This window comes from Anser brachyrhynchus, assembly GCF_964034855.1.
Source record: "Anser brachyrhynchus genome assembly, chromosome: 2".
Lineage (NCBI taxonomy): Eukaryota > Metazoa > Chordata > Aves > Anseriformes > Anatidae > Anser > Anser brachyrhynchus.
The window spans coordinates 5,225,959-5,238,530 of record NC_137695.1 but is presented as its reverse complement, the minus strand read 5'-3'; the positions used below and the strand labels follow the sequence as shown (position 1 = coordinate 5,238,530).

Sequence of the window (12,572 nt, the reverse complement as noted above, 5' to 3'; positions counted from 1 at the left end):
CTTGCATCCTTTAGTTGGAAGTGAATGTGAAAGGAAATATCAAGCTCAGCATGGAGACCAAGCACAGGTTTTCGGTTTATGCCTGAATATTGCAGGTTTATGTGCAGTGATGGCCATCAGAAATAGAGGAGTTGGAGGAACACCTCCTAGCCCCTGGCACAGCCATTTGCAGCCTGGAAAAGACCCTGAGTCTTTCTAGGAGAGAGCCTATGTTAGTCTGGGTGGATTTTCAGCTAGGGGCTCTTTTAGACCATCCCAGATATCACTGGGTCACAGCCCAGGCATTGGGGTTGGAGAATGACTGCTTTAAGGGAGATGATTTTGGATGTTGAGGCAGACGGCTAGAAGACATGGCACGAGTCCTGCATGACCGCAGCGTGAGCAGAGCAACAACACCCAGCATTGCAGCTGGGGCAGGAAGGGGCAGCGCTGGGGCTGGGGGCTCGGAGGTCTCTTTCCTTGCTCCTCCAGGGGCTGGCCAGCTGGCTGTGGTCTGTCCCTGATCCTGACGAGCTGGCTGTGCTGTGACCCTGGTCGCAGTGAGGCTGCAGCACCATGATCCAGCTGTGCATGAAGCTGCAGCAAGAAAATAACTCTGGGACACGGCGTATTTCCCTCTGGCTTCTGTCTGTGCCTTTTGGGTGCTCAAATTAAGGCATTTTTAAATTTTCTTTCTAACATCAGTGTTCCTCTACTTGCTACAACAGTTTCAGCTTTAAAATGGACAAAAGTCAAAACTGGAAATTCGTTAGTGCTGTTTCAGTGGGAAAGGTACTCGCCAACATCACAGTCCCAGTCTGTTCACAGCACCCCAATTTTAGCTCCAGGAGGACTGCTTGGACTGCCTGTTCACCATCTGGGGCAAAGGTATCACATATAGCACACTGCCTATGAAAAATAGACACTGCTCCTGCCCAGCCCACTGGCTGTAGGGACGCTTTAATTTAGCTCCTGCTGTGGACACAGAAACACTCAATTATCTGGGCTCAGGGGCCTGATCCTGCTCCCAGGCGAGCTCCCCAGAGGTGCTCGGTGCCTGCTGTCCCCAGCAGCGCAGTGCCACTGGAAATCCCAGGTGCCCAATAATCCCTGCATAAGCAAGCACAGGCGTCTGCCCATCAGCCTGCTCCATCCCGGTTTGCATTCAGTGCGCATTTAGAAGCAGGCTTAATAAAAATACCGTGGCTGGATAACACTCTCCTGCAGACTGCACGCATTTCATATCACCTCGGCCTAATGCCACATTCAAAACTTGGCTGCAAACCTGGGAAAATCGTTTGCAGGGCTACTGAAGCTCAAAGAAAAGCTCCAACTGAGGGCTTATTGGGTTTTTCAGGCAGGGCTTACACGGTTAACATAGGGATCTGGTTATTTTTGAGGAGAGAGTTTCAGGGAGGAAAAGCAGTGGGTACTAGGACCCAGGCACGATGGCTGCATTTTCCCCTGGGTCTGTATGCAAAAATACCAGGAACTATTGCATCTTCTAAACAGGGGACTTATTTGATGGTGGGGAGGACAGGGTCTGCGGTACGGGCATGGACAGGGTTCGGTCCCCCACTAATGCCATATTTGCCCGTTTCCCTTTCTAAGTAGCGAAAAAAAAAAAGCCCCATGTGATGTTTGTCAGAACTAGTGAAATTTCTTAGTTAAAATTGGGGTTTGCCATAGATTATCACAGCTAACATACCCAAACCCTTCATCACCACTGCAGGAGGGTGCTGGCTTTTTGTCATCCAGCCCAGAAATCCCTGCCATTTTGGTCAGGGTGCCGGGCAGATGTGATCGGGTTCTGCCTGCCTCCCCACCTCGCCTTCTGCAGGGCTGGAGACCTGCAGCCTACAAGGCTTGTAGAAAGAGGTGTGAGGGTAGAGGGGGAAGGGAAAGAAAGGGGGATTTATCATTTATTGGCACATGGGAACCCATCCAGGGGCTCAACCTGAAGCCATATATCTAGGGAAGGTCCGGTCACTAGGAGAAGCACTTGTCCCTCCAAACACCAGTCCTGTGGCTTCCCAAGGAGCAAGGGGACCTGTTACGGACCCCAGTGTCTTGTTCTCTGTATCTCCTCAGGTTTTCTTCAGGCCCCAGTAGGTGTCCACATCAATTTCCGTCTCTCCCCACTTCACAGCAGGGACCTGCTCCGTGCTGCCTCCACTCCAGGAAGGTATTTTCTGACCTAAGTGGGTTTCTAGGTGCTGATGCACCACGGATGGGCCGTTCTGTGGCATTTGGCTCCACCTGGGTCCACACCAGCAGCCCTTCAGCCTGGATGCAAACAGCAGCCATGCTCCTGCGTGGACATAAAACCATGATGCTGTGAGCCCTGGCGGTGATCTAAAGTGCAGCGATCAGCTGTAGGACCAGGCACGAGGGCACACGTGTAGGTTTTGGAGGACAAATGGGCTGCTTCACTACCAGACCCCGTCCCCGGCACATCAGGCTTCAGGCTGGGGGTTTTACCTCCACGCGGAGCAGCTCAGCCATCAGCGGGGCTGCGCAAAACAGCAGGCTGCAGGAAGGAGCAAGCAGCGATCCTCGGCCCCGATCACTGCTGCTGGTGGATTAATCCCTGCCCTGTGCTCCGGGCCGGCCAACAGGGGCTTGTTAAGCTCATTTTGTGTCTCTGGCTTCAGGTTGCAGCCTGGCACCTTAAAATAAACCAGCGCTGAGTTCGAGTTGACTTAAAAAACAGGGTGGTAGGTTAGAGATGGAAAAGGAAAGAAATCATGGAAGGAGCAAATCCGAACCACTACTGCTCTTGTTGCCATTGTTTCTTGTCACCATTGCTTCTCGTCTCTTTTTTCTGGAGAGCCATCCTCTGCCGGAGGAGCAGCCGTCCTGAAAGCTTGGAAGCATTGCGGAGGAAGGGGGAGAATTATTTAAAAACCAACCCCCTTTCTTTAAAAAATGTGAAATTAAAACCATAATCAGATGTTTTCACTGCTCAGGAAATGTGAGGGCAGAAACAGGGGAGAAACGCCTGGAGGGAAGAAAAGCTTTCCCCTAGCTTTGTTGAACGTTGGCACCGGAGCAGACAGACGAAGAAGAAAGAAAAGGGGAGTTTGAGGAGGGGGCTTGGGGGCTGGTTACTGCTTCTCTGCTCCCTCGGCACACGGGGCTGGCAGCTCCAGGTAACGTTTGAGCGAGTCTCCCGGCTCATCTGCCTGTGGCTTTGGGTTGTTTCGGAGCCGGGCTGAGGCTGCCAGTCATTTAAAGTTTGCTTTTACGTGCTCACACCGAGGAGAGCTGGGCTGGTTGGAGCGAGCGTTACAAAGCCTCTTTCTAGGAAAGGAGCTTTACGCAACAGAAGGCAAAATAGGTCGTTGTCAAGGTTTAGGGCATTCGCAAAAGAAAGTAAACAAGCGGGTGAGATGGGAGGTCGGCTCGGCGCGGTGCTGGGCAGGATCTGGCCCTGGGTTTGGTGCAAGGCCATGCGTGCCGGAGGGTTTCCTGGGAGGGAAGTCAGCCTCATGCCTGGGGCGGTGCGACTCTGCCCTGATTCCCTCTGTGATCCCTGGCAAACCAGTCGATCCCAGTGCCCCATCCAGACAGAGGGAGGAATCGCCGCCCCGTGACACCCAAGGGTGTTGTCTGGGGGCAGGGCTTGCAGCCGGGCAGCCGGAGCAGGAGCTGACATCGCTGCTGGTGGGAGCAGGAGGCTAACAGGGACAGGAGGATGGCGCTGGGGCTGTTTGCTGGGGAGGGCAGGAGGCTGGAAGGCCAGATCCTGTGGGTCCATGGGTGGGATGGACCCACGGTGGGTGTGGGATGGACCCACCATAGGTGTGGGATGGACCCACCTGTGTGGGGTGGGATGTGCTGTTGCCATCCCTTCCCGTTCCCCTCAGGAACCTGCCGGGGGTCCCATCCAGGCCACCTCCAGCCTCCCCTCTGTCCCTTCCCCGCCACGGTCCCCCAGAGATTAAGACGCAAAAAGACCCAAACCCAAGCCAAAAAAAATAACAACCGCCACCCCACTGCAAAAGCACCGCAGGTCCCTAAAAACGCCTCTCAGCCGTTCACCAGCCAACCCTCCGGGATGGTTCCCAGCCCAGGCACCGTCCCACCGCCCCCAGCCCTTCGCGGCCCCAAAGCTTGGGGTCCGGGCTGGGGGGGATGCCGGGTCGTGCCCCTGTGCATCGCCAGGGAACACTCCGTGCTGGCGGTTTGTGGGGCTGCGGGGGCTCCTCTCCCACCCAGCACATCTGCCAGCCGCCTGGCCCCGCCGCCAGCCGCCCAGTACATCTTGTTTGTGTTTTTCCGCGAGCACACTCCCAGCGGGTTATGTCAGAGGTGAGGAATGCAGGGCCACCCTGTGTCATGAGATCAGACTTACAATTTTAGGCTGAAGGCTTTTTTTTTTTTTTTTTTTTTTTTACCGTATTTGCTGGGAAGCAACGCGCCCGCGGGGGCCCCGGAGGGGTGGGAGAGACCCCCTCGCCTCCGTCCCTCCTTCCCGGCCCTCGCTCCTCGGGAGGAGCGGATGGGGCCCGGCTGCTGGAACAAGCTCTGCCTCTGTTCCTCGCGAGGAGCAAGAGAGGGAAGGCAGGGAATTGAGGCGGATGAAAAGGCAGCAGTGAAAGGCTGCCGGGCGCCGCGCCAAGCTCTCCGAAAACGCTGGCGGAGAGAGGCGGCGGCGAGCTGCAAGCGGGTCACCCCCCGGGGGGACAACGTCCAAGCCCCGGTGCCCCCAGAACGGCATCGTCCCAGGGGCTGAAAGCACCGGGGGAGGCACGAAGCCACCCGGGCTGGCGGGGAGGCTGGGAAGCTGGGCTGGGAGCTCCTTCCATGAAGGGTCTGACCCAAAGCACCACACGCATCCGTGCCTTCCCCCCGTTGCATCGCTGGGAGCCAAGCCTTGCACCCCACCTTTCTAAAATGTCTTGCCTCTGCCCCGCACAAGTCCTTCTGCTCCAGGGGAGTGGGTGCAAGCAGCGCTGCCGCTGTCCTGGTGGGCTGCTGCCACTTAGGGCACACAACCCGCTCCCCAGCTAGGGCAGAAAGAGGGGTGGGTTGGGTCTGGGAACCCACCGGGGTGGGCAGCAGGACTGTGACGGTGCCCAGAGCCCCCCCGGACCTTGGTGCAGGGAAAGGCTCCCTTCTCGGCTCCGACCTGGATTTCGTTTCCCTTTTTTTCTCCCCCTTTTCCTGACATAGTTGCGGCGGTAGGTATTCTGAGATGGGAAAGCCAAAAAGCGAGGAGAAACACTTCCACCGATCACGTCCAAAGCGAACACCGCTGCTAGCTTTGTTTTTCTTCTGTGTTGTTGTTCTGTTTTGCCTTACGGAGGGTTTTGACATGGTGGTGTTTTGTTCTTTGTCAGAAGGAAAACAAACCCTGAAATACCAAATTCTTTCGCACAATGGACTTTTCCTTTCTCTGATCGTCCCTGTGAGATGGGCCTCTTGCAGCTCTCTCCTCTTCCCAGAACAAGAGAACAAATACTAGGAAATCTGGAGAGATGAACTGCGAGGAGCTGGCCGCAGCAGAGGAGTGTGGACCAGCCCCATCCTGCTCAGCACCCCCGCTTCTGGCTGGTCCCCCCGAGGGGCAGCTGAGCCTCCAGCCAGCCCCGACGGACCCTCTGCTGCCAGTGGCTTTCTGCTGAGCCCCTTGGGCTCCTTTCCGAGCCCCTGCGAGTGATGGTAGGGGACAAATTCTGGTCCTCATCTCTTATCCTGGACCCTCTGTCGTCTGCTGCCCCCGTTTGCCGTGTCACCTCCATGTGCCTTCCCAAACTCCTTCAGAGTCCCAAGAATCTCGTTGGGAGGTTCCTCCTTTTGTGGCAAATCCTGGTCTTTGGGTCCTCTCCGTGCTTGTGGTCCTATGGAGAAGCGGAAGGCACTGGAGGGTGTCCCGGGGGAATGAGCGAGGTGACCAGCAGGGACAGGAGGAACCAGCAGAGAGACCCTCAGACTTGCTGGGCAAGGGGGTGGAGATCCCACCAAAGCTGAAGGTGATGAGCTGAGAGCGAGGGGCTGGGTGCTGGCTCACAGAAGTGAGGAGAGGGAGGCTATCGGTCTGTGGGGTCCTTGGGGAAATGAGGCTTGTGTAGCGGTTCGGGACGTGATCTTTTCTTTCTTCCCTCTCTCTTTGTCTGCCTTCCCTTTCATAAAGTTGGGCTTTGGTAAGATTTCCTGTTTTATCACCTGGGGCGGAGGAAGCAGAAGTCACAGGATGGTCTGAGACTGGGTTTAATTTTTGGAGGGGTTTGTAGGGGGAGAAAAGGGAGGCTTGAGGCAGCTTTTAGCAACAGCCCTACACACTGAGCCAGCACCTTACGACCGCCATGCAAGGGCTGGAGAAGGGATTGCAGGTCCATCTGCAACCATCGGATCCAGAAAACTCCTGCACTATAAATGCCACGAAGAAAGAAGCTTGGCTGTCATCGCATCTTCAGGTGCCCGGCATGCTTTGAGAAGCAGAAATCACCATTAGCAATGATAATATATGTTTATACTGGTTCACTTCAGCTGCAGAGAACTCATTTACTTTCATCACTCTCCTTCAGCTTGGGGGAAACAGACGGACACCGCTCAGCAGCCTCGCGTCACTTGGCAGCGAGCAGCACCCCTGGGAAGCCGGAGCCTGTACCAGTTCCCCTGCCCCAGACGGGGACTCCATCTCCCAAACAAGAAGTTATCTGGCCTTGCCATTTGCTTATCTAATCAGCGCTATTTTCCCAATTGCAAATGAATATCCTGAAATGCGTACTGCTTGACTTCACGGCCGGATTTTTATCCACGTCTTGGGCAGACCCGAGGATCCAGGGCAGCAACCTCCCTCCCTGGCTGAGCCGGGCAGGCGGCTGCTGGTGCGAGAGGCTCGGCAGCGAGATGTGCTGCCCCTGCCAGAGCAGATACCGTGGGTTTTTATTTCCTAATTGTCGCTTTTTCGATGACTGCTTCAAAGAGATACGAGGAACACGGAAAGAACAGTGCTTCCCCTGTCGGGGATAGGGAGGAAAAGGCAGAAAAGCGACCGAAAGAAGAATGCGGTGAAAGGCACCACCACAGCCAGGGGCCTGGCTCCGGCCTTGCTTGGAGCAGTGTAAACAGGCAGGTTATAAAGCCTACGAGATCTGACTCAGGTGCTGGAACTCGAGCACCGAAAGAATGAGGAAAACTTAATTTAGAGCAACTACTCTGTAGAATATAAACGGGATTTTCAAAGCACCGAAGTCCATCAGCATCGGGCAGTGCAGTAATTTCAGTTTTAGGGTCAGATCTGACAACGAGGGGCACAAGAACCAGCTCTTTAACCTGATGTGAAGTGGCTCGGTTGGATCACTGTTGTTGGAAGGATTTTCTGCCACAAGCTCTCTGTGTTGTTCAGTTATCTTCCTGCTGGGCTTCCCCGCAGCCAGCCCAGGCTCATTTCCCCAGGCTCCCAGCTATCATTCCGCTCTCTATACCAAATACCTACACAGCTCTGCCACCCCCTGACAGCTCACTTGGGTTTGTCCTGTTCTGCTGGATGACCACCCAACCTTTCCCAACCTATTTTTTCCCTACTTTTTGTAACCATTTTGCTCTCTGCTCAGATTCACGATGGGACTGCGCTTGCCCGTGCTCTGCCCTATGAAACTCACTGGAAGAGCATCCCACACGCTGGGATGGTTGAGCAACTCGACTCCTTTACACAGAGGAACAACGAGGTAGAGCAGGTAAGCCTGACTGTGAGGCCCAGGCCAGCCCCTGTGGAGCAATAGGACAGGGCTTGCAGGGAGCTCTCGTCCCTTGGTGTTTGCCAGGTTCCCGTGGGGAGCCAGGCAGAGCTACCTGGCTCGCTTGGGTTCGGCTGGCTGTCCCTTCTGGCCACCTCTGAGGTCACTGGTCCCCTTGTTGGTGAGGAACTTGAGGCTACACCTTGGAGGAGCATCTGGTCATGGATGATCTATCTGAAGGCTGAGGACACTGGAGGATATGAGGGCCCTGGGCTGGGACATGCATCACTCCGGAGTACGGCCAGGGCTCTTCTACACCATCGCTGCATCCAGGAGCACCAGGTAACCCGGCCCCACGAGCACATAAATCTCCACGCCTCATAATTCCTTTGGTTCCCGTGGGGCAGTGAGGGAGCCCCAGGATCCCCTGGTGGTTTTGGCTCTCCCCCACTGAGATTCACCCCTCTACTCCTCCTTGCTCTTAGGTCCTGCACGGCAAAGCAGAAGCGGTCCCAGAACATCCCCAGCGATGGACATAATGCGCAATTCCTTATGCTAGCTGATTGCGTGGCCATTGCTGCCTCACAGTTGGCCACAAGGAATCAGAGGACACCTGCAAGATGCCCAAGGGCACTTAGTGAGCTCCTGAGCAAGCCACTGCAGAAAAGGGGCGTAGGGAGGCTTTCGGGCAGCAGCAGCTTGGTGATTTAATCGACTTCTGCCGGCTTTTTCCCAGGCATATCCTGTCCGGCTTGCATTGAACTGGCTGCCAGCGAGGCGAGTCAGTGGCAGCCAACTTCCAGTGACCAAGACTAGCCTCATTTCAGTCCTTGGCTGCTGATTCATGCTTTGGTCTTCTGCCCCACCCAGCCTGCAGTGAGTTCAGCACGTCTCCCCGAGCATCGCCTTCCTGCCTTCCAGGCTCTCCCTCCTCCAGAGATCTTCCCACATCCACGGCCCAGCCCTCTGCCACCGGGCCTCTCCGTTCGCCTGGACTGGACACCACGCAAGGCAGGAGCCAGCAGCTCGTTGGCTTTACTTCGTCATCATCTAGGAAAAATGCTAGCCTATGCTGGCGGCTCTGCTTCCTCTTGCACCATCTGCTGTTCGGCACGGCCATCAAAGCAGGCGGGTTTATCTCCATCACCCCTTCTCCCGGCGAAAGGCCACTTCTGGGGTCACTGCTCCTGTCTGGCACTGCTGAAGGTGGCATTTGGGAAGTGGAGCTGCCCGTTTCTTTGCATTTTCTGAGGCTTTTGCTAAGGCAGTAGCTCAGAAACATCAGGCTGTGCTCAGACCAATGACCTCCACAAATTTCTCCACCATGCAAGAGCACCCACATGTCCTGCTGTGCTGCCGTGGCCTGTAAGATCTACTCATGGACACTGCAGCATATACTCCAAATTTGGAAAGAAAATAATAAAAAAGCATGGCGATGGGCTGATGGAAACACTTGGTATCCCACCAGCTCTGCACCACCGGGTAGCGCTCACGTTTGGTCCCGGTGACGTACCTGTCCATAGCGTGAGTTAAGAATCAAAACCTGATGGTTTCCTGCGGGACCTGGACCTAAACGATGCGAGCATGTGTGGTCCCTTTCCTTAATAACCACTGAGTGGAGCCAAATGGTTTCTCTCTCTGACAGATGGGCTGCTCACAGGTGCTGTTGGAGGCTGAGAGGAGGAAGATCACAGGAGATGCCCTGATGGGCTCTGTCACCAGCTTGAAGAGAAAGGAGCAGATGAGAAAGGGCTCCCTGCTTCTACCAGGCTGTTCAGATGCAGTACAACAACACAAACATTTATTATTTTTTTCCCCTCTATTCTTGTGGGTCAGGAAAATATTATTGCTGCAGCTTAAAGACGGGAGACTGGGATATGTCTTAAAGACAGGAGGCTGCGATACGTCCTCTGGGACAGAAAGGATCTGCTCACGTAGCACGGGGCCCAGAAGAAGCAGGGTTGTGTCAGAATGGCATTCCGTAAAATAACAGAAAACAAAAGCTTTTCTTTCTCCCTAAATAAATCAGTGCTGTGTTTCCTTTGTGGTTCACTTTTAAAGGCTTGCTGAATTTAAGGAGGATGTGGTCACACGCATTGGAAACTCCAGATGCAAAAATATATAAACACAAATCTGCACTAAAGTCACATTTCTGAGGAATTAAACCTCATGTGCTTTCACTCTATTTTTCTTGCAGGGCGATGGCAGGCTGCTATAGTTATCATGTCCCTTGGAGAGCATTTGCCCACTCCATCTGATATCTCCTCCTTCATTTCTTTGTCAGGATCCAGTCTTTTATTATTTACTGATGTCATTGTAGCCTAGGAGAGAAATCAACACAGGAATGAATTATGGCCTGTGCTGGTAGGACATTTCACTCTGATTGTTTGATTTTAGTGTGAACAAACTCTGGGTAATTAAAGATGAGCTCAAGCTACAACACTCACTTTTGGCTTCTGAGTCACCCTAAGCGGGGAGGAGGCTGGACCGATTATTTCACGTGTGTCCTTAGGAAGGTGAGATCCTTCAGCAGAACCCGGACCTGCAGGTAGCTCTGAGTTTTGAAGAAACCTAGCGTTAGAGCAAGGCAGCTGCATTTCCACTCAGGACACTTTTACCAGATTTAAAATCAAAATCAAAATAAATCTCAGAATCACTGGGATGAAAACATCATTTGTGGCTGCACGGCTGCTCCAGGCATGGCATCCTCCAACCTGCAGCACTTTTCCATCCCACCTACAGCACCCGAGGGAGAGGGAAAGCAGCACCCTGGTGTCTGTGTCTGAGATGGGAGATGCACCTGGGCACCGACGTTCAGGCACCATTTCTGCAAAGGCTACCACCAGCATCCTTGGTTCCTGCACAGAAAGTAACTCCAAATGTCACCTACAAATAAATAGAGCAGAGCAGAGCAGAGCAGAGTAGAGTAGAATAGAGTAGAGGAGGATAGGATAGGATAGGATAGGATAGGATAGGATAGGATAGGATAGGATAGGATAGGATAGGATAGGATAGGATAGGATAGGATAGGATAAAATAAAAGTAAAATAAAATAAATAAAATAAAATAAAATAAAATAAAATAAAATAAAATAAAATAAAATAAAATAAAATAAAATAAAATAAAATAAAATAAAATAAAATAAAATAAAATAAAATATGAAAAGGCCAGAGTCTTGTTTTCTCATTGAACAACAAAACTTCCTTACTCCAAGCAAAAACAAAGTTTCAGGGCTTTAGCTTGTGGTTTGCAACTCCTGGACATCACTTAGACAAACGCTCTGCTGTCAGATGAAGGCCACAGTTTCCAGCCAAGCGTTTGACCTGCAGAGTGAAGCCCATTCCTGTGTGACTCACAAGGTAAAATCACCACCACCAAAAGTCTTGGGAGCACAGCCTGGCTCACCTGCCCTGTAAAACGTTGCTGTGGCACAAGCAGGTACGGGGCAGGACTTTTCCCACCGGGAGGAAAGAGGACACGGTCCCTCTTTGGGTGTGACAATTTTGGGGTTGGCAAGGTGAGGGGCTTTCGTGGTGGTGGGTGGAACGAGGAAGTCACCGAGACGCTGAAAACAGATAACGAATAAAATGAATATTTATGCCTCCGGGGGGGAAAAAAATGCAGGACCTGGGAAAATATTTTCTATTTAAGTCCTTCTATAGGGCAGTGGTTATTGCACTGGTGGCCACGACTGCTCCCAGTGCTTGCACACCTCGGGGTGGACACCTTGGTCCCCAGGGACCCAGCGTCGGGTGACGCTGGTGGCATTGCTGAAACCCAGAGGGAAGCCGCTCGGGGAGGAGAGCGCCCCAGCCCAGCAGAGGCACCGCAGCCCCTGGGGGCACCTGGAAATCCCGGTGGGCTCCGAGCGCCCTCCAGCCACGGGGTGAAGGCCCTGATGTGATCGATGGCCTGTCCCGCCAGAGGCTGGATGGAAAATATGGATTTCCTTTAAGTGCTCAGGGGAGGGACGGACTCTCAGATGCAGTTGTCTCTTTGCTCACAAGCAGTGAGAGTGAGGACTGCCAGGGCTCGAGTTTGCCTCGTATACACTGACCCCCACGGGCTGAGCACCAAATCTGACATTGCAGCACCCGGCTGGGGCCCTCTGCTTGTGGTGGGCTTGTCTTTCCTTGGGGACTAAGGGATTACAAGGACAAAACCCCCTCACATGCCATCTTGAAGGCTCCATTCAGGCACCAGGAGGATAACACTGAATTAAATCCCCATAACGCACAAGATCCCGTGTTTCTACACCAAACCTCAAGGCAGACGCCTGGCTCCCATGGGGGCCAGCCCTGAGGTGCCACCTCCTGCTGCTCCTTCTCCCAAACGCCTTGTCCTCGCTGGAGGAGGTTTTCAAGCCAAGGCACACTTTTGGACCCAAACTTCAAGGCTACGTGGGATCAGGCACTGAGGCAGAAGAGGCTTTAACCAACGCGTTTCAATTAAAAGTCAAGGCTGAATCACTGCAAAGTGCTGGAGACGCGAGTCATTAATACTGGAATGCAAGTTCGGATTTGTTTATTTATTTTTTAATAAAAAGCTAAAAAGGCCCTTAATCGATAGGCACTTGAGTTTCCTGTGCTAGGGTGGCAGAGCTACCTGAGCTCTGGCACAGCCAGACCTGGGGCCAAGCTACCAGGCAGGTGTGACCAAAGGGATTGTGCCAACACGGACAGCCGGCCTCATTCCCTGGAGAATGAGCACATCTGGGACACGGGGGCAAGCCTCTGAGCCTTTGGGCTGGTGACGGCAACCGGCCTTTTGCCTGGGCATCTCGGCCAGCATCAAATCTTCACAGGTGCAACCGGCGATTTAAACACGAGGTGAGCATCCTCGGGCAGAGAGGATGAGGATGGGCTGAGCTGCAGGCGCTGGCTCTCAGCACAGGATTTGCTCTCA

General features: G+C 53.6%; 1 protein-coding gene across 5 annotated transcripts; it reads left to right on the top strand.

The window, feature by feature from the left end:
* Positions 1 to 2,975: 2,975 nt before the first annotated feature.
* LOC308190051 (uncharacterized protein) lies at positions 2,976 to 10,826 on the top strand. 5 transcript variants are annotated; one of them, XR_013946805.1, is made up of 4 exons: positions 2,976 to 3,645; positions 5,325 to 5,646; positions 7,545 to 8,009; positions 8,153 to 10,826. XR_013946805.1 is itself a non-coding variant. In XM_080580900.1 (4 exons), the coding sequence occupies exons 1-4, from the start codon at positions 4,117 to 4,119 to the stop codon at positions 8,204 to 8,206; spliced, it is 609 nt and encodes a 202-aa protein (XP_080437026.1). In that variant the 5' UTR covers positions 2,976 to 4,116; the 3' UTR covers positions 8,207 to 10,826. The 5 variants fall into 5 exon arrangements, 1 of the variants encoding a protein (XP_080437026.1); XM_080580900.1 differs by lacking the exon at positions 5,325 to 5,646 and having other exon boundaries at positions 2,976 to 4,293; positions 7,545 to 7,667; positions 7,755 to 8,009; XR_013946804.1 differs by lacking the exon at positions 5,325 to 5,646.
* Positions 10,827 to 12,572: the final 1,746 nt, after the last annotated feature.